General features: G+C 31.7%; 2 protein-coding genes across 8 annotated transcripts in view; one reads left to right on the plus strand and one right to left on the minus strand.

Moving 5' to 3' along the window:
- Positions 1 to 23032, minus strand: part of Sec31 (COPII coat complex component secretory 31) — a 357018-nt gene that overhangs the window by 84840 nt on the left and 249146 nt on the right. The window contains exons 1-4 of one of the 5 annotated variants that reach the window (XM_072544303.1): positions 6667 to 6721; positions 6401 to 6526; positions 6057 to 6332; positions 5701 to 5910 (exon numbers count right to left, since the gene is read on the minus strand). In XM_072544303.1, coding sequence (XP_072400404.1) covers positions 5701 to 5910; positions 6057 to 6318 — 472 coding nt within the window. In that variant the 5' untranslated portion in view covers positions 6319 to 6332; positions 6401 to 6526; positions 6667 to 6721. The other 4 variants (XM_072544305.1, XM_072544308.1, XM_072544310.1 and 1 more) reach the window with 4 other exon arrangements.
- Positions 7327 to 23032, plus strand: part of Mlf (myeloid leukemia factor) — a 37636-nt gene continuing 21930 nt past the window's right edge. For 2 of the 3 annotated variants that reach the window (XM_072544283.1, XM_072544277.1), the window contains exons 1-4: positions 7327 to 7552; positions 7892 to 8100; positions 8856 to 9095; positions 16440 to 16620. In XM_072544283.1, the coding sequence (XP_072400384.1) occupies positions 7500 to 7552; positions 7892 to 8100; positions 8856 to 9095; positions 16440 to 16620 (683 nt within the window). In that variant the 5' untranslated portion in view covers positions 7327 to 7499. The remainder of the gene's footprint in view (positions 7553 to 7891; positions 8101 to 8855; positions 9096 to 16439; positions 16621 to 23032) is intronic. The other variant, XM_072544285.1, reaches the window with a different exon arrangement.

Here is a 23032-nt window from a genome sequence, read left to right on the forward strand (position 1 = left end):
AGAGTTACATGTGTCTTTTTATTTGTTTTTGTACGAAGGCCATACATTTAGAATTAGTTACAGAATTGTCTAAGGAATCATTTCTGTTGGCCTTTAAAAGATTTATTGCGCGAAGAGGCAAGCCTCAAAAGATGGTTTCCGACAATGGAACCAATTTTATAGCAGCTAGTTCGGGGTTAAAATCATCCTTGCTAAAGAATAATATTTCGTGGTCCTTCATACCTCCCTATTCTCCACATTTTGGCGGACTGTGGGAAAGCGGAGTAAGAACAGTTAAGCATCATTTGCATAGGGTTTTGGGAAACGCGCACTTAACGTTCGAGGAATTTTATTCGTTGCTTGTGCAGATTGAAGCTATAATAAATTCCCGACCGATTCATCCTTTATCCTGTGATCCAAATGATCTCTCCCTATTAACCCCTGCACATTTTCTCATCGGAAGGCCACTTATTACCAATCCAGATCCAGATTTGCGTCATGGTCCAGTTAATCGGCTCTCAAAATTCCAGCATATTCAGCAGCTTTCTCAGCATATATGGGAACGATGGAATAAAGAATACATCTCCGAACTACAAAAACGCACGAAATGGACTACTACTAACGGTGAAGTTGCGGAAAATAAGTTAGTGCTCATAAAGGAGGATAATTTACCTCCATTAAGGTGGAAGTTAGGTCGCGTGATCGAATTTTTACGCGGCAGTGATGGTGTAGCCAGAGCCATTAGGATAAAGACAGACAATGGTATCATAACTCGTTCTTTTTCCAAGGTGTGTCCGCTACCCGTTTCGGACTAAGTGTAGTTTAAACATTTCAAACAATTCCAGTTTATTTTATGCATTTTTACAATCCGGCAACATAGTAGCGTAGGAAGATATATTAGGCCATATGTGAAGATAAGGCGAGTCCCTTAAGACACCCCAAAGACGACAGCACTCAGCACTCAAAGACGAGACGAGATCGGTGATACAGCACTCAGCGCGAGCGGACATAATACTTATTAGCATTCATATTATATGTATTGTGTAATTCAAAATAAAGTCAGTTTTGTTTTCGCACGGAGTTTGATTATTAACCAGCGGCACAAGCGAAGTGCATATCAAGCAAATACACTAAGTATAAGGATCAAGTTAGGGATCTTGGTATGACTTTTTATGAGAATATTAATTGTAAAGATCATATTTCACTCATAACAACTAGAGGTCTACAGATGCTGGGTTTAGTTATAAGGAACTGTAGTGAATTTTTTATTGATCTCACAAAGGTTGTATACTGTCCTCTTTTATACTGACAGCTTGAATAGGCTACAATAATTTGGAGTCCTCTCTATAATAAAAAAGAAATTTTAAGCCTACAGTCTATTCAAAATAAAGATGATAAAGGGAATAAACAGAATCACACTAAGATATGTAAGAAGCCATAGGCATACAGTTTTACTTCTCTTTTAAATTATTAAAACTTATTGTGTATTATGCTACTTGTTTTAGCAAGATTGGCTTCCAGTTTATTGCAAGTGCAATTAGTGAATGTTGCTTGTTAATTGTTGCATTTGAAAGAAGTTATTTTAAATATTTATAAGAGTGAAATAGAAGAAAATTCTACTCTAACAATAGATGAGTCAGTAATAAGAGTTGCACATAAGTCATATGTGTGCAGGCAAAGTATTTATAACATAATTAGAGAATATAATAATAGTAACACATTTTTAGGCCCAAACTTCAGACTTACAACACAATAATTGATTTAGTAGAGGCAGAGCTGATCGTACTGCTGTAAGAAAAAAGTGGATACATTTTATTTTAGAAATGAGATTCCTACTGTAGACAAAGTTTTAAGAGAAGTTAATGAGGATAATGATCTCCCTCATTTTAAAAGAACATTTTATAAACTTCTTAAGACACTTAATTTTAAGTATCAAAAATGAGAAAGACAGAGAACGTTGTTAAAAAAAGATGGGATTGTTTTGTGAAGGAGGGAATATTTAAAGAAAATTAAATATTACCGAAATTATGGTCATAAGATTTATTACCTGGATGAGACGTGGGTTAATGCTGTACATATGAAATCTAAAGTTTGGGTCAAGTCTACAGTTTCTTTAAGGCAAGCCTCTCTGGATGGTTTGTCGACTGGATTAAAAAATCCATCATAGATGTTTAAATGTCAGTTAAAATATGTAGATTGTTTTCAATTTGCAGTACCTTTATAAATTTTCACATAGTAACTGCAAAACAATTATTGCTGCAGGTCATCTCCTTAGAATGTATGGTACTGCCTTATATTCGTAAATCATGCTGAACAGTCAGTTTCACTTTAAAGGTAGCAAATTAATGAAGTTAAAAATTTTTCTTCATCATCTTTTATAGATAATATGATAGTATCATACATTTTAAGGTTATGATTTGCAAAGATAATTGTTTTGTATTTACTCAAGTAGTTAATTTCCAGTTCAAAATTAAATTAAAAAGTTATTATTTTTAGTTAAAGGAAAAAGGTTGATCATTTGTCACATTGGTAGTGATGACAGATTTGTTCCTGATGCCTTATAGTTTTTCAAACCAAAAAAATCTGGCATCTATCATGAAGGGATGATTGGAGAGTCATTTGAAAAGTGGTTCTTTCCAGTATTAAGGAAATAAGACAAAAATTCGTTGATTGTTTTAGATAATGCAATTTAGTACCACTAAAGGAGAGTGGAAAAAATACAACTTTTGACAATTCATTTCTACAAGTCAAGCTTTTCACTATTGTGAATAAATATAAAAAAGAATACACTAAGAATATTGTTGATGAAATGGTTAACGAAAAAAATCAAATAGTAATGAGACTTCTGCCATATCACTGTGAAAGTTAATTTGGGCAGACTTAATAAATTATATTGGTGAGAAAAATGCCACTTTTAAATTTTCAGATATGAAAGATCTTTTTAATGAAGGAATCAGGAGTATTACATCTAAAAAAGGGCAAAAATATATACAGCATGTTCAGCAGAAAGTGGAACAACAGATGTGGGATCTTGACAATATCATTGATACTCAAGTTGAACCACTGATAATTAATGTAGTTATTGAGAGCAGCACATCAGACACTGATTCTGAGTAAAATATTAATTTACCTTTAAGGTTTTTTGTTTTATTTATTAGTCAGATATATAGAATGTTTTTATTTTCGACAAATAATTTTTTTTCTAACATTTGTACTCATAGGTTGTTGCTTTGAAATTTTTTCTTTAAAAAATCAAGTAGGGTGCAATTATGAGCTCCGTTCAAGATTGGCAACCCTGTTTCAACCAGAAGTTCCTAAATGTTACATTTAATTTTAAAAAAATTTTACATAGGTTAATTTTATTAATTTAATACATTACAATAACGAATTCACATTATTATGTTGTTGGAAAACCTTATTCTAACATTTATTAATTTGATTTCATCTTTGTTATTCTTCTAATCATAAAATATAAATGAATAAATTCAAATAAATACAATTTCCTGCTACAACATCCTTGCTATGACATTAACACTGAGACGACAGAGGTCCAACTAAGTTACAATAATAAATTCTTCCATATATAATGACTACTAAATGATATGGTATGCTGTTTATTACTAGTGTCAATTACGGTACGATGTCTGTTAATATAGTTTACAAGGTAGGTATGTATGTGTATTTATACATTGTTAAATTCATGATAATGGATCTTTACTGTGTATTTAGTTTAGTGTTTAGTAAATCTTGGAACCCTTTATAGTAGACAAGTACAGTTTGTTTTGGTATTCATTTTTAAACTTTTAAATGGTCTAATTCAGTGTTGAGAACTTTTCACAACATTCTAGAGGTGTGCTTATTAGTTCTTTTAGACGAACTAGTTCAAGAGAACTATTTCACAAAAATGAACTAGTTCAGTGAACTAGTTCGCGAAAGAACTATTTGTAGGACCGAAATCGAAATCCAACCCTAACATAACTGGTTGCCAGATGTCTCGTCTTATTATCACACAAGCTCGGCGCCGGCCGCGCGTTTTCTTCGGTTTTCAGTCAGTCTTTCACTCTTTCACTACCGCACAAGTAGTTCAGGTTCGGTACCATTTCTTTCGATCATATGTTTAGGTTTAAATGTTTTAAATTTATTTCTCAAATGTTTTGCAAATAAAATTTTTTTTTACTTTCAAAAAATTCAGATTTGTTTTTTTTTTAACCGTTTTAAATATAAATATGGTTCACGTATGATTTATTTTTATATTTACGTATATTTAAACTCATGGGTATCTATATTAGGTTATTTCTAAAAGAACCTTACAAAAAAAATCAGTGAATTTTCTAGGAACATTAAATAACACATATTCATTCTCACTTTTACATAAAATTATATTTTATGTATATGCATCAATCATTTTAACCATAACTTAAAATTGTTATTTCAAAATTACAATACGAGAAACAACACAGCATGTCAACGTTCAAGCCAATGCATGGGCATAAGATCCGAACCATTATGATATTAAGATAAGACTGTTTATGTTATGATATAAATGAGAAGAGTTCTATGTACCAGGGATTTAAAACTGGAACTAAGAGTTAGGTTGGCGAGGTGCTATGTTTTTTCGACCTTATTTTATGGAATGGAATCTTGGACCTTGAATGCTACATCAATGAAAAAACTGGAATCATTTGAGCTGTGGGTGTACAGAAGAATTCTTAAAATATCATGGACAGAACACGTCACAAACAAAGAGGTTCTGAGAAGGATGAACAAAGAAATGGAAATTTTAAATTCAATAAAAACAAAAAATTGGAATATCTCGGACATATTACACGTGGAGAGAAATACACCTTGCTCCAACTGATCATGCAGGGAAAGATCCAAGGAAAGAGAAGCATAGGGAGGCGTAGAATGTCATGGCTGCGCAACCTGAGAGAGTGGTACGGATGTACATCAAATGAACTTTTCAGAGCAGCAGTCTCAAAAGTTCGAATAGCTATGATGATTGCCGACCTCCGCCGCGGAGATGGCACTTGAAGAAGAAGAAGTTTATGTTATTGTCACGTTCATAAGAATTATGATCTGTTATCTGAGGCTAATCGACACTTCTTTTTTTAAACTAGTCAGTCCATCCCATTCTCAAAATAATAAATATATGATCTCATTCATTCATTATTTTCTTCTTTAAAAGTTGAGACACAATTTATAATGCAAATCGTTCGCAGTGAACTAGTTCTATGAAAATTAATGAACTAGTTCAATTAGTTCAGTTGATAGAATCGTTCATTTGAACTATTTCGATGGTGAACTACACATCTCTACAACATTCCACAACAGTCTCAGATCAGTTGAAGTCTTTCACATAAATTTTTATTATATGAATTATGGGTGTATTAACACATTTGATAGAGTTTTAGATTCTTAAAGCAATATTTTAATATAGATCTGTTTTTCTTGAGTATATATAAATTTAAGGCTATAATATAATAGCTATATAATTTATAAATACTATTTAATTATTAGTTTTAAAAAATTGCTATATTTTAGAGAATTTGACTATTATTTTTAAATAATTCTTTGTTATGTTATTATTATGCTGTAATATGATGCTCCTGTAAGTTTGATAAATAAAAAATTCTGTCTCAATTTTACTTATTTTCTGATAACTGACTAATTTTGGTAAACCTATTTATATAATAGTTTATTACAATGTATTTCATAACTTACCTGGTGACATTGGAGAACTAGTGTTGTTTAAATCCCATATAAAGATTTCTGACTCTCCTGCACCACTAGCAAACAAATTCTGTTGGAAATTGTTAAAATCCAAAGCATGTACAGGTCCTGTATGCTTCTCTTTCTTACCAATGATGGCATCTTCTCCTTTGAGTAACTTTGAGGCATTATATATTTGGATTAATCCTCCATCACAACCACCTATAAATTAACACATATTTTAGTATTTTATAATTTGAAATTTACAAAAAAGTAACAGTATTTGCCCAATAATAGTCCCATACAGTAATAAATACAATTTAGACTAAGTTTTGTATAAGCAAATATATTTCAAAAAGTATAATCACCTATGATAGTACTATTTACAGGATTGCTTCCATAGCTCCCCCAAATGATCTTATGGAAGCGGTGGTCAGTTTGAACAGAAGAAACCAGCTGGGTATCAGGTCCAGGATCTGTCAGATTTAAGGAGTAAATTTCTAAAGCTGCACTGGTATTAAAGGAAGCATCTAGTTGTTGGGCAGCTGTACCGGCTGCTAAATATATTGGATATTGGTTTTTAGGAGACCAAGCTACATTGGCGGTGCGTTCTATATCTTTTACCTTCATCTTTACGAGGATAACTGAAAAATTAATTGGAAACGTGTGATCATTACAAAAAGCAACGCTAAATAGTTTGTAAATATTTTACCTTATTGTACGTTAAATTAAAATCCATAAAAAATTTAAACAGACTGAAAATAATGAAGAATTGTACTTCCAACGTGGCTCAAATTAATTTTGACAGCTAGAATACAGATATCAAACACGTCGACTTCTGCAACGACATATATTAAAAATTATAAGTCTCATCAAAATGCCTTGCTTAATTACTTTTCAAAGTGTAATGTTAAAATTAAATACCTAATTAATCACAAATTTAAAATTAAAATTATAAATCCAACAAAAACAACTCACATTGACAATCTACAATCTGACATCACTGACATTTGATAATCTAAACATGTCTCGTCATGAATGTCATGTCATAATGTCAATCATGTGGATATTTCTTATTCTTTCTACACAATTTCAATTTAACCGTAGATTGAAATATTTGATATTTCAATCAACGATTTAAAGAATTTTATCACAAATTAATTTTAAGCCTAATTTTTTTAGCTTAACATCGAATTAAGTATGTTTAGTTTTCGTATTATTTTCTATCCACTATTTAAGGGTAGATATAAATTTATTTTTATTATATATGGCATTTTCCCATTGGAAAAGTTTTACTTGAACAAATGTAAATATAAAAGAATATTTGAACTTTATTTTTAACATTGAGTTTAATATTTTACTTTCAACGCACATTTTGGTTATTAGAATTTTTAAAAATATTAATTTCAGGTACCTGTACCTCAGAATAAATAACGTTTATTGTTCTGTGTCTGTACAATCAGACAAAAAATGTATTGACTGTGATTACAAATGGATTACAATCGTTTAAACTTTTGGTGTCTGTGGAACATTTTGTAATATCCAGGTCGTTGGAAAGAGATGAAGAATGCTTTGCGTAGTAATCGCAAAAGAGACATATACTACAGGTTGGTACTGTGAACTTCCTCCAGAATATTCCAGATGGAGATAGTGCAATCGGACTTCTTATTTTAGTTTGACATTCGCACGTCGTATAGTTTTTTTAGAGAAATAGAAGCGCTGTTCTTGCAATTTTTAGAAATTTATTAAGTATTATTGTTGCTGTTTAGAGAAATAACGGAACAATTCTGTAAACAGTTCGTATTAAAGAAATGTCCATTTTTGGACCTTTGATGGGAGATATGGAAGACGATCCTTTCTTTGGGTAAGTACATCGATTTTTGTGAAAGTTTCAATCACAATGAGACCAAAATAGACGGCCATACTGATTTCTATAAAGGACAAGGACCCATCATTTTCCTATTGTAGATACTTTCTATAATTTGTACCATCGTTCTATCATTAATAAAGATTTAAGATGATAACAATACCATACTTACTAGAATTTAGAAAAATTTATTTGTTTTTTCTTCATCTGATTTTACTGTAATATCACTGTTTTTTTTTTAGTTTATATATCATTACAATTACAGTTAACTTTTTAGTATTGTATTAGTTTAGTATTTAGTATTAAATATTACAATAAATTATTTTTTCCATTTAGGTGTCATATGCGACACATGCGTCAAATGAGCAACATGATGAATTCACTATTTTCTGATCCATTCTCAATGTTGAGACCACCAATGTTGGGATATGATGATTTTGAAAACCGCGCTCTGACTAGTCGCCACAACATGCACAATTCACTTATGTCCCCATTTTCCATGCCAATTATGCCAAATTTTAACAGACTGCTCAGTGGATCCTTAGGTAAGTCATTTTGTATTTAAATAAGACTCACAGTTGAATAAAATATCTTGTAATTTATAATTATTTATATTAGGTGCATGAGTCATTACTAATTATAAAAAATATTTTTTTACAATAAGCTTTATGGACAATGAGGAAAAATAACCAAGAGATTTTAAAACCAGATATCTGCAGGTAAACAGTAAAGGTATGATTCTGACAAAGACTGCGGGCAGCAACTGCAGACAGCAGTTGCAGTTGCTGTCGTATTGATTCCGAAGTCAGCAGTTGCTAATTCAATTATGTGCATAACAATTACTCTTAAAACAGTTGAGGTATTACATAAAAAAGTGGATTATGTAATGCTTCAAGTTTTACTGCAAGAAGAAGATGATGATGTTGATTTGTTATTCTATTATTGCTTTAGGAAATCCTACAAAACCGTTGTACTTAACTACACTGGAAGAAGGCTCTTATGAAACATTGATCAAAAAATTTTATTCACATTTTGGACAATTTACTTCCAAACATTTTCTTTGAGATGTGAATTTTTTAATTCACATTTTTGCAGTCAATTAAACAGGATAGGTACTTTTTAATAAATTTTTAACCTTACACCATTATATGGTAGAAATGTTTTTGATTATAATAGGGATCAATAAAATAAACTTTTTTCATTTTCAATACTTCCTTGTTGTCTGACTTGATGACAGTACTAATTGTTGTTGAAATCATACTATTAATCAACCAATGGTGATACAATTGTTTCCTTTTAGACTCTATGGCCAATACTGGAAACTACCACAGCTCCAGTACAGTGATCAGCATGACATCTGGACCTGATGGTCGTCAACAATTGTACAAAGCAACTTCTAGTACAAGAGTAGCACCTGGAGGTGTCAAAGAAACCCAGAAGACAGTTACAGACTCAATGACAGGCACTAAGAAAATGTCCATAGGCCACCATATTGGTGAAAGAGCTCATATTATAGAAAAGGAACAGAATATGCATACAGGTTTGTATAGAATTTTGTATAATTCTTGATGTTTAAATATGGCATGTGAAGTAAAGCAAGTCTCTTATTATTCTGATTATTCTGACTCTGTCAATGAAGAGAATAATTTCTGGGGCCTGCTGTTATTACCTGTATTGCACATGGTATCGAAACAAGTTGCACAATGTGTTGACAATTTATTGTCCTATATAATAAATACTTCATCTGTATAGACAATGTTATGCAATATTTGTTCAATTCTTATTTGACAGTTGTACAATAAACACCTAAATATGGGCACAAATAGAAAGAGAATTGACATTGCAGAATTATTAAACAGTGCTTATCCACATTAACTTATAGTTTCTATAAAACTGATTAACCATATAACACCCAAATTATAATTTTTTTCAAATCTCAATTGTTCTAAATATGAAAATATTCATGAAATTGTTTTAAGTATATCTTTGCATTTTTGAATTTTGACCTGTTCTATAAATAAATTACAAGGTGTTGGTGTTATCATAATTGCAAGTATGTATGAATGAGTTAAACAGTTATGGGAATTAACATTTTTATTTGCATCTAATAAAATAAGTTTATGTTTTATATCATATAAAACAATGGTTACCCAATGATACAGTACATTTTCCACAATTGGTGGTTTGGATTTACAATTTTCTGCTTGTCCCTGCTCTTAAGTTTCTCAATGAAGTCAAATTTTATGTCCATGAATACTTTAGATGTTGATATTCTTGATTTTTCTACTATACTTCTTGTACTAAGAGTCAATTTTAGGTAGGGAACTGTTATAGATCAGTGATTTGACTTACTGACTTGTTTTTAGAGAAGCCTTAAATTTACTAACGCCATTAGCTCTAATTTTAGTGGCATATTTCCAACAAACCAGCAGTGTTGATCCATGCCTCTCATGAATGTATTATGTACTTGCAGTTTAAAAATAAAAGTTTTTCTTTGTGCTTGTGATTCCATCTACTAGCAGGTGTTAATGGTTCTATATTATTAGAATTATATGCTATAGTAACTCACTTATTATCATTCTATTTTAAGAAAGTATTTCTCTAATTACATAAAATTGAAAATTGATCTATGATCCATGAGCTTCTTTACCAATTTGATCTTGTTTAGAACACTGTACTAATCTATTTTCCTGTAAGTTTACTATTGGTTGTTATTTATATTGGTGTAAATGAAATAATATCTGCTGGTAAGTAAATTATTAAAAAATACCAAATGGCTTGCAGGTTCAGAAATGCAATCTAACATATCAAGTACTACTCTTGATCCTATTATCAAATATTCACAATAATTTTTAGCTGTTGTAGTATATATTATGATATGAGAGAAAATTTTGAGGGCAATATTTTCAACTGGTATTTAAATTTGTTGCCTGGCAATTTTCGCTAATTCAATTTTGACAGTTAAATCACGAGACATCAGTCAAGTGATTTTGTCAAAATTTCATAAACGAAAATTGCCAAATGGCAACAAACTTGAATAAAACCAGAAGAAAATTTTTATATTAAATATTTTTTTTTATTAAATAATAATTTTCTCTCCAATGATATTCCACAAGACTATTTCACTAGACAATTCAAAACATAATCTTTATTTATTTGTTAACAATATTGAATGTACAATTATTACAAGCTATAGTAGTCTGCCCATTCTTTTCTACCAAAGCATGATTTTTATTGACCTGTATCATTTGGGAATTCAAAGGTCCAGCTTTATTTGTTGTTCTGAGATTTTCGGTCAACTTCTGGTGGTGACTGGAATCCAGCTGCAGATATGGTTTTAGAGAGCTTGCAATTGAGTGACTCATTAATTTAATTAACTCCTGTTCAGAAACACCTTGCTTGAACAAGGCTGACACAGCTGATGATTGATGAGAATGGTTTGTTATTTTATGTTTTTTTGTGAATATTCCAATCTTTTCAGCTGACATTTTTGACCACTTAGATACGGTGTTGATTCCAAGTGGACAGTTTTTGAACCAAGATCCATCCTTCCATTTAGGGTGAACAGTAAGAAAGAGTCTGTCTGATAAAATCTTTGGTCCCCCTTTTTCCATTAATTTCAAAAATATCATCTGGGAATAGATAAAATACCGGCAGAACTACTCAAGCAATGAGGAAGGAATTTGACACAACAGATGTACCAGCTAATACGCGAGACATGGATAGAAGAAGAAATCCCGCAACAATGGAAGAAAAGTATAATCTGCCCTATTCATAAAAAAGGAGACAAACTGTTGTGTAAGAATTATAAAGGCATCTCTTTACTTTGTTCGGGATACAAAATACTGACAAACATCATTAATCGAAGACTCCAACCTCTCACAGAAAAAATCATCGGGGAATATCAAGCAGGGTTTAGGCAAAATTGACCAACTATTTACAGTTAAACAAATGCTAGCCAAAGCATGGGAATATGACATGGACGTTTACAATCTCTTTGTAGATTTTAAACAAGTCTATGATTCAATAGATAGAACAATTCTACCTAATATATTGGAAGAATTTGGCATACCATCAAAATTAATACGACTAGTGCTAATGACAATGACAGAAACAGAAGCACAGGTATGTATTCAGGGACAGATCACTGATGCGTTTACGCTAACGCAAGGACTGAAACAAGGCGACGGACTGGCCCCAACGGTCTTTAATCTTGTTCTTGAATATGTAATTAGACGGTTGACGGTGAGCGGAAATAACATACTTACAAACAAATCTACCCAATTAGCAGCATACGCAGATATAAACATAATGAGCAGAACAGTGAATGCAGCGGAAGAAACCTACGTTGAGTTGAAACAGAGTGCAGAAGCAGTAGGGCTAGCAATAAAAACAAATAAAACAAAACTACTCATACAAACCAGATCAAATAGACCGGCGCAACAACACTTTATTGACGATATAGAACATGTGAATAGATTCACATACCTAGGAATGGATCTGGTCACAAGCAATGAAGAAGAACCGGAAATAAATAGATAGGCTGGCAAATAAAGCCTATTTCGCGATGGGTCACATATTCAAATCGCGAGATGTGCACGGGAAAACAAAATTCCGGGTCTATAAAACAATAATCAGGCCCATAGTAAGTTATAGTTGTGAAACATGTGACACAGGAATCTGCCAATGCATTAGATGTGTTTGAAAGAAAAATATTACGTAGAATACTGAGCCCAATAAGTGAAAACAACAACTGGCGAATTAGGTATAATAGAGAAATATATGAGCAATATAGCGAACCAACTCTAGCACAATACACTAAACTGCAGAGATTACGGTAGACAGGACATGTGGTCCGCATGCATGAGAATAGAATCCCCAGAAAATTACTAAATGCAAGAATGCGGGGAAAAGACCTGTTGGAAGACCTAAAAAGAGATGGGAAGACGAAGTCGATGAGGATGCCAGGAACTGCCTGGAAAGTGTTCATGGAAAAGAACAGCAGTAAATCGAAATGATTGGAGAAGCCTGTTGAAGGAGACCAAGGCCCGATTTGGGCTGTAGTGCCATTGGATGGATGCCTTTAACATAAAAAAAGGCAATGGCAAAGACTATAAAGAGTCGTCTGTAAAGTCAATGTGGAATACTACAGCAAAAATGGTATAACAAAAATATTTTACGGAGTACAGCATACAAATCAACCCTTTCACAGATATATTTTTCAATTGTGCAGAGATACCAAGTGGAGGCAGCTTCAAAGTGTTCAAGAGAAAAGAAAACTTAGTTCAAAAGCATTATCCACAGAAGAACTATTAAAAATCATCCAAAGCTACGAAGAGGAAACCCCCGATGCAACACAAAAAAAGTTTTTTCATCTTTGCTCATTTATACTTGCTTGGAGAGGCAATGAGGCCATAAACTGCAAGATTCACTTTTTCACAAGTTTGGCAAGCAGCAAATGGCTGGTAAGAAATTCATCAAACAAAAATTTATGACCAGTTAGATTATTTTTGAAATTAATGGAAAAAGGGGGACCAAAGATTTTATCAGACAAACAACACTTCTTGGAGGTGAGGATAGGAATTGAGTAGGAGTGGCTAGAGGTGTTATCAGGAAGCAACACCTTGTATTGCGCATCACTACTCCTTAGAACCCCATGTTAAAGGCATAATCCTCGAGAATTTTTGCTAGTTTCGTTCTGGTAGTACATCTTTCAAGCATAAAATTTCTCACCTGTAGGCACTCCGAAAATTGGGTCCAAATAGAGCTTCTGGACCTCTGCGTGTTCAATGGAACATTTTCCAAAATTGTTTGATTTCTTTAACTGACTTGCATCTAAATCTTGATTTTTCGGGTGGATTCATTATATCTGTCCAAAATTGATTACGATCAATGACATTTGTCAAACTGACAATAGAACTACCAGACACCTTCGTGACGGATCTGTCATAATTTTGTTACTGAGAAATCACAGGATGGAAGGAGTTAAAATTAATTAATAATTAAAATATATTATAAAATATATTATATATTAATTAAAAAATTACTTAAACTTGTTTATTTATTACAATAATTATTGTAAAATATATTAATATTTGACTTCGCAAAATTTTTTAATGGAAAATTTAATTGTAAAAATGTTTAGATATCATCATTTGAACATTAAAGAAAGAGGTTATTAAAAGGTAAACATTTCGGAAGAGCGACTCTTTGTGTACTAGATAACTTTTTAGTAAACTTCAAATAAATTTACTTAAACTTATTTATTTAATACACTAATTATTGTAATTTATATTAGAAATCCACTTTTTAGAAACTCTAGTCTTGCAGTCGAACACTCTTGTCAGTCTTATGCAGTAATCTCCCATTGTTGTACCCTATCAAATGTAGTTAACTTGTTACTGCATCTTTCCATCTCTTTCTTAGGCGAGCAACTGACCTTCAGCCATCAGACCACTCCCAGAAGGTTGTATTTAGTAGTCTTTTATCATTGGTCTTATCTTCGGCTCTGCTTTCAAAAAGGGTAAAAACTTCTCTTTCGAATCTCTGGTGAATTGTGCAATTGTTTCTATTTTACAGAAATTTGTTTTTATTAATTTAATATCTTTGACATGTAGCCATACAATATACAATGTGATCACTATTTTCTCATTTAAATGGAACACCCTGAATATTAGTATTGTATTTTGCACAAAATATTACATCCTTCCTTTTGATATAAGGTGGTGTATACCTAGCTTGTTTCGTTTTGTAGATATTTAGAGATTACGTTTTTTTATGATGAATTATCAATTTATTATCATAGTAGACACCGATTGCTGAGGCAAGACAAAAAGTTTCTAACTCCAAGTTAAGTGGGTAAATTGTAAAGGACACATCCCAAAAAAAGAAGAAGAAGGGAGAAAATTTATACTAGTAAAAATTAATTACAAAATAATATTTACCCAACTTATAACCTATATTTATACATGCATTATTAACTATGCCATTAAAAGTTCAAAATGTTATCGATTATATTTTCAATACACAGTCGTACACGGTTGTTATTAAAGGACTGTCGAATCTCTTGTAGCATTTCAGATCCAAAGCTGGCAAAGGTATTTTGTATACGAATTTTCATATTATCCCGTGTTGTGGGTTCTTAATTTGTATATTATATTCTTGATGTACCCCAAAAAAATAGTCAAGTGGAATTAGTCCTGGAGATCTTGGGGGCCATTCCACAGTACCGCTGTTATATTCAATCCAACTGTCGCTGTAGTTATTATTTAGCACACATCTAACATTTTTTTACGATACGGTGGTACTCCGGCATGTTGAAAGCACATGTTTCGCCTAATTCCCAAGGCAACCGCCTTTATCAAGACAGGTAGCTCTTCTGTTAAAAACCTACAATACTCATTACCAGTGACCATTCGGTCGAAGAAGCAAGGTCCAATAACATATAATCTAACAATGCCTCCCCAAACATTCAACAACTACCTGACTCGAAATAGGTAAAGATTTCCATCGCAGTTATGATGACAATTAGGTCTATTAACGAACCCATTGGGATGTAATGTCAATTCGTAAAAAAAATATATTTTCCAAAAAAATTACATTTCTTCTGCCCATGTACAAAAATTCATTCTTCTTTGAAAATCATTTTCATTTAAGTCCTGATACAACTGAATTTTAAATGGATGACATTTGTTTTTCTTTATAATTCTTCGAACTTTTCATTATTGCTCAATTGGCGCGTATTTATTTGTGGATTCTCTATTACATGTACCATAGTACCATAACTCGAAATTCATTTTTAGTTGACTAAAGTCCTTGTTGGTATTAATATTAACGGACGAATGCCATGTCAACCAATTCTTCAGTTGAAAAATTGATATTTAAAATATAAAAATGTGTTACAAAAAATATTACTAGCTTTTGTGACACAAGTATATACTATTTATTCTAATAAATATTTTGACAGATACATTTAACGTTCATTTCTTTCAAAACCTACTTTCTATGTTCTCAGAATGTAGGTACATACATTAAAAATATATTTAACTGATCTTATTCGTAAATACAATTTAACTAACCAAAAAATTTAGAACAAGAAAGTTGCTAGGGTAGAAAAATTACTAGGGTAGATTTCAAAATTGATTATTTATTTAATTTAATAATTAATTTATGTGTATTGATTACATTTATTAGTATGGTAAATCTTATTTTGTAACATAATGAGCTATTTAAAATCAGATTATAGTTCTTTTTTAAATATCTACAAAACGAATCATGCTAAGTGTGTACAACCTTATAATAAAATAAAGATTGTAATATTTCCTCCGAAAATGCACAAATGCAGTACTAATATACAGGAAAAGGAGAAAATTTTGTATTTGAAAATAGTGATCACACTGTATATTTTATGGATATAGATGTCAAAGATATTAAATTATTTAAAAATAACTCTAAATTAGAAACATTTTTACATATTATTTACATCTTTATTACCTTGGAAACCTAATCTATATCCCTTTAAAATATTGGCATTTTTCTCAATAAAAGTGTAAAACATATATTTAAAAATTCTTTAATATACAGGGTGTTCCATTTAAAAAACGAAACTTTGGTTCATTCCGTTGTTTCGACTGACCCTGTATAATCGAAAATAATTTTAAATTATAGACATCTTTGATATACATCAGTTTCTTTATATATGTATTCAAATTAATACAATTCTATTTTTATCTTTCTTGTTCATTAAATAAATTAATATTCTATGTTGCTTTGCATACCATGTTATTTTCGTAAAATACAAGATTGGAAACTGGGATGCCTCAGCTTAACAGGTTCCAAATGTAGATTTTTATAATACCTTTTCCAAATATAACATATCTTTCAGGCGAAAGAGTGGAGAGCGAGGACTTGATAAATATTGAAGATGATGAGAAAGAAGAATTCAACAATGAATGGGAAAGTAAAACACGGAGATCTGAAATCCCCAGAATAACAGCAGGTTCATCTAGAAATCGTCATGGTTCATATTTACATTCATCCATACCAGCCATAACAGCAGGATCAAGGTAGGATTTTTAATATATTTGTTTTTGTTTTATATTTGTGCTATGTCTTATGTGTACATACATAGGTATAATGTGTTTTTTATATTTAATTCTCTAATAGAGTCATAACAATTAGCTTTAGTATCATTATTAGACACAATATTGTGTGTTCAAATTCTTTAAGTGAATGTATTGCGATAATCTGAGTTCTTTCTAACGTCTTTTAGAGGGTTAAAATTATTGAATTATTATAATGAACAAGTTCAATTATTATTATATAAATAAACTGCAAATGTTCCGGTTTTTTTATTTATACAAACTTTCTACTAATAAAAATGCTAGATAAAACATTGTACATATATTCCGCTACGAAACTAAGAAGTAACTATCAATATCTTTGTTTCATATTTGATCTACTTTTTGTTGTTGCAATTTTTCTCCGCCAATGCATTTTCGACAGACCTTCTCATAGAAGAAAGGCTGTTCATCAACCATAAATTCTTCACCATCATCACCATACTTCCTGAAATGCATTTGTTGTTTCTATAATTGATCACCTTGTTTTGTGACATGAACATAACTTTTTAATATTTGGATTAATTCAAGTAAACTCCTTTTCTCGTTCTCTGTTTCACTGTCAACTTGAAGAGAAAATTTTTTATGGTTTCTCAACTTTGAATCAATAATTTTTTATGGTGAAAACGTGCAGAGAATCCAAGGCTTGATTTACTCAGTATATAACATTTTTCAATGTAATCTTTCATAAAGAACAAATAAGATCTTTATTTTCTGTATATTCTAAGAAATTTAAGAGTAACAAACGTCAGTTTTTTTAACGTTTTTATCTATTAATATTTCTTTTATAGCCTAAGATCCCACTGCAAATTCACTACTTCATAACTTAGTTAATCAAACTCACATTTTTGCAGTGTCACCTCACATGGTCCTTGCACCCCAACTCTATTTTACTTTATCTTTGATACTCTGCGTTTTTAACAGCTGGTAACTCTAATTTGCGACCATTTTTTCTCAGGTAACCTTATATCATCATATTAAAAAAAAAATAGCTTTAATTTGATATAAAAACATGTATATATGTCATGAGCAGCGTATTTTATTTACAAAATAAAAGAATGAAATAAAATTTTTGTCAAAAATTAATTACTATTAATTGAATTAAAAATATTTGCGACCAAGTGTATGTACAAAAAAAATGTATTTACAAATGTGCGTTTGATTAACTACGTTATGAGCGTAGTGATACTGCAGTGGGATCTTGTACTATTGTATGAAGTTTCTTCTTTTTTTAAGAATCGAAACCTTTTTGAGGACGAAACTTTTTTTGAAAAAAAATCTGACACAAAATCTTGTAATTCACTGGTATTGCATTCTTGGATGTGATTATTCAATGAACCGAGTGTGATTCGTTAATACTATTTTCTCAGTTAATCCGCATCTAGTACTTTTGAGTAGAGTAATAGAGGATCTAATGTAATAATATATTTAAAACAGCACCTATTTGCATTTTTTATTAAACTTTGTATTGTAGCGATATGTCATCAATGATTAAATATTAAATTATGTGAAGGGGTCAAGATATCGGGAAGCTGATCATTGAACTTGTTCATTAAACTTCATAAAAAATTAGCATGCCATATAGAATTTTACAATCATTGTATATTTTTATAAATGGTGATGACATGATCTATATTTAGAATCTTATTCGCACTTTTTTAATATTTTTTCTAGGAAGTAGTTGTTGTACAGTGTGTCCACCGATGGGATGTATAAAGAAGTGAAACATTTTTATTTTTAGATAAAAATATTCATAGGAAGTTTTGTTTGTTCTAAAACTAAACACAAAAAAACCTTACACGTAAACGTCACTCACTAGATTATTATTACATATTTGAACTTAGTGCAAAAATTTATAGGTTTTACTTGACTATAAAATGAAGCAGGTTTTAAATATAGTCACAGCGGGATGTGGGGAAGTATAACTTTCTCATCGTCTACGCACGGAGCGATGGTTTTTAATTTAACTTATTTCATTTTATTTTATTACTTTTATTTTATTTAAATTTAATTTTATTTTATTTTAATTTATTTTATATTTTTATCTTTCATTTTATTTATTTTAATTTTAATTTATTTTATACTTTTTTATTTGTTTTGTTTTAATTTCATCTATTTTATTTTAATTTATTTGATTTTATTTTATTAAGAAACACGTATCTGATTGCCTTTACTACTCCACGGTCATTGCGTTTCACCGCGTTTCTGTGGTTTTTATTTTCTCATACCTATGCGCGATCCACTGCACCGATCAATGCATTCCGTCCGTTGCCCGCGATAAGAAAGCTATGCTTTTAAAAATAGATTTTTATTTTATTTTATGGGGTTTTAGAATAAGCAAAACTCGTTATCAATAATTTTATTTATTATCATAAAAAAGTTTGTCCCTTGGTTAGCTCATTCGTGGACACACTGTAGATTCCAATATATTTTATGTGCACATACATTAAAAATGGTTACACAAAGTGTTCAATTATTAAGTGAATATAGAGAAACCTCAGAAATCTTACAGTTAATAGTTTGATACATTGTTTTTATTTATACGATTTTAAGGATTTTTTTAATACATTGTTATAGTCTCCTTCGGGGGTGGAATTTATTTCATCGCTTCACTAACATTTTTATGCGTTTTTTTTGTAAAACCATTTATCTTTGTCCTCAAAATATATTTAGATTCTGCAGAAACCTCATTTTATTTTAATCTCATTCCTTTTGAGGTCTGTAACGCCAATAACTATAGGTGACTAGCCTGAAGAACGCTATTAGTGCGGAAGCACTTTGAGGTGCAATTCATGTACTTTTTTATCGTTATGGTGACACTATGTATTGTCTTGGTAAACGAAACGTTTTGGATCGGGATTTTTCGACTCAGGACTTCCATCTAATTCTAATTCAGGTTCTCGGTCCAGTAATGGAGCACATCGATTGCTACATCGCCGACCAACCATAGGTCGTTAAAGACGTTTATTTGCACATATTATTTTAATAATTCTATACTCATTATACTAATTAAGACAATTCAGTTCTTGACCTAGTAATTTTAATTAATTTGTTTGCTGGTATTTATAAACAATAGAATTATTTTTTCACGTTTTTTTTCTCGTAAAAGTTCAGTTGACCCTACTTGACTAATTCAAATTCTCTTAAATCAACATTTGAATGATTTAACATACAGAGTGTTTCCATCTGAAATATTTTGTGAGTGATTGGTTGTTCAATTTTAAGATTAATAGTTCCTAAAAGTTTGCAATTTGAAATTACAAATTTATTATATGTAGATCAAAAAAAAAAATTATGCATATATTTTCAAATGTGGTGAACAATATTGTCTTTAAGAAAGTAATACTTTGGCATCAACTAACTTTTGAAAAGTATAACCAGTGGCGCAATGGAAGGGTTAGTAACAACAATTTTGTAATTATTTGTTACGCTATTGAAACAAAAACTTTAATTAATAATAAATATTTTTTCAATTCTCTGTTCATTTTTTGATAAAAAGTAATAATCTTTTATTCTTATTATGGCGCCGTCTGCTTTCGAAGGTTGGCGATCCAAATAGCAATTGTGGCTTTAGAAACTGCTGCACAAAAGATTTCTGCTGATGATCGGTCAAACCATCTTGGGTCTTTCACTCACGAGTTCCGGCGTCTTCATACTGTTCTTTTGCCCAGTACTTTACCTTCCAATATGATTCGGAGTAATTCATGATGATCCTGAGAAAAGTTTTGGTTAGGTTTTAATGGTCTTTTAGAGAATTTAAATAATCTGTGTTAAGGATATTTGCTACTAAGCTAAAATCTACAAGTATTTAGATGGTGTATAAATTATTATTTGTACCGCTATTTGTCCGCCAGAATTCTTCTGAATAAATTAGATTTGGAATAATGATTATGCGCACATAATTAAAATATAAATGTAACCACTGATGGTGGTAATTTTTAATAACAGTTGCTGCAATTTAATACTTTTTCTCTCCTTGCATTTGTTATGCCCTATAACAGCGTCACTATAACACGTCTCACTGATTTCCCATCCAAGCAAAATATTACTAAGAATCATTAAACGCCGTTTGCAACAATACTTAGACAAACAAATTCCCCAAGAACAAGCAGGCTTTGTCAAAGGGAAGGGTACGAGAGAGCAAATCCTTAATATGCGGCAGCTCATAGAAAAGGCCCGCGAATTCAAAATTCCAATAATAATCTGTTTTCTAGACTACCAAAAGGCATTTGATTGTGTGAAGTGGGAAGTTATCTGGACAGTTCTTCATGAGATGGGAGTTCCAGATCATTTGGCAATATTAATTAAAAACTTATACGAAGATAACTCAGTTAAAATAAGAATTGAAAACCAGCAATCTGATACCTTCAAAACCAGCAGAGGTGTACGGCAAGGGTGCATACTATCTCTAGACCTGTTCAATTTATATGGAGAATACATAATGAGGAACGCACTCGATGGATGGAGAGGCGGCATCTCCATTGCAGGAAAAAAGATCTCAAACTTAAGATTCGCAGACGATACAACACTGATAGCAACATCTGAAGAGGAGATGTCGAGACTGATAAAGAGAGTAGAAACCGAAAGCAACAAGTGTGGGCTCAAGATTAATAATCAGAAAACAAAAATCATGATTGTGGACCACGCGAATATCCTCCAAACAACAGGCGCCCTAAATCAATTCGAGAAAGTAGACGAGTTCACGTATCTAGGATCTTCCTTAAGCAATGCAGCCTCCTCCCATACGGAAATTCACAGAAGAATAGGGATGGCCAAGAACGCGATGAGTCGACTGTCAAAAATATGGAAGGACCGCTCTTTATCCAAAAAACTCAAAATGAGACTGGTACGGACACTCATTTTTTCAATCTTCAGTTACGGTGCCGAAACATGGACAATAAAATCAGAGGATAGGAAAAGGATTGACGCATACGAAATGTGGTGCTGGAGACGAATGCTACGCGTCTCGTGGACGGAGCACAGATCCAATCAGTCGATTCTCGAAGAGCTAAACATTCAGACCAGACTCTCCTCTCAGTGTCTTGCAAATGTTTTAAAGTTTTTTGGCCACATTGCGAGAAGAGACAATGACAACTTAGAAAGACTAATTGTGTGCGGAAACGTAGAAGAACGTAGAGGCAGAGGACGCTCACCTATCCGATGGTCAGATCAAGTACAGAAAGCCACTGGAGAGACGTTTTCCGAGTCCATGAGAGCAGCCCAAAATCGCAAGAGATGGAGAGAATTGACAGCCCGCATTGTAGGAAATCACGATCCTCAGCAATGAGAAACGACAAGAGAGAGAGATAACAGCGTCAGTTTTTGCTGGCGTCTATCCAGCGTTTACCCATTTCTTCCTTGATATGTTGCAGTGTTTTTACTTTATTAATCCCGATTAACTGAATTTGTTCCATCCTAATGTTGTATTTGAGTTTTTTGTTCTTCTTTTTATATTATTAAATATGTTATCCATAATTATTACGAATAGGAGTGGGCTTAGATAGACCATCTTCCTGTTTTATCTGCTGGTTCATCTTAAATCTTTGTGATGCGCTAGTGCCACTACGCTGATAGCGCTCAGCTGGTTAAACTTTTCGAAATGTCAGTATTCATTTTATTTTTCAAAATCCGGAATTTGGAAACGTACTGTTGCACACATTCAATATATTGCATCTGAATCTCAATAAACACGAATATGGGATGTGAATCACTTTCTTTTTGAGAAGAAAACATTAAGATATGTCATTCCGATACCATATTCGTTTTATTGTGATTCAGATGCCGTATATTGAATGTGTAAGACGGTACATTTCCAAATTCATGATTTTGAAAAATAAAATAAATACTGACACTTTGAAGCTCTGAATCTTGGGGCAATGAGAACTTTTGACCAGCATGACCAAAGCTACCTCTCTGCAATGTTTCAGTAAATTTAACTGAACCCAGTTTTACATAAGTAAATCAGAAATTAACAGGAATATTTGCATGAATACGACAACCGATGAGGCTAAGAGTTGAATCTTGTGGTATAGGGGGTCATTTTTTGTAGCTTTGCGCTTATTTAAAATTTGATTAGTGATACTTTCTGTTATTGTATGAGATAGTTCTTGAAAATGTATTAAAGAAATTAAAAATACGCGTCAAGATGTTTTACTTTTTTGCATAAAAACGGCGCCTCTTATGAAAGAAAAGAAGAAAGATTTTTTGTCACAAATTAAACGAAGAATTCAAACATGATTCCAACTCAACTCATATGAAACACTTAAAGTACAAAGCAAAATTCGAATTCAAAACGAACTAACAGATACAATTCATGTGAGAACGGGCCTACGACAGGGAGATGCCCTATCCTGTATTC

This window comes from Diabrotica undecimpunctata, chromosome 1, assembly GCF_040954645.1.
Source record: "Diabrotica undecimpunctata isolate CICGRU chromosome 1, icDiaUnde3, whole genome shotgun sequence".
Lineage (NCBI taxonomy): Eukaryota > Metazoa > Arthropoda > Insecta > Coleoptera > Chrysomelidae > Diabrotica > Diabrotica undecimpunctata.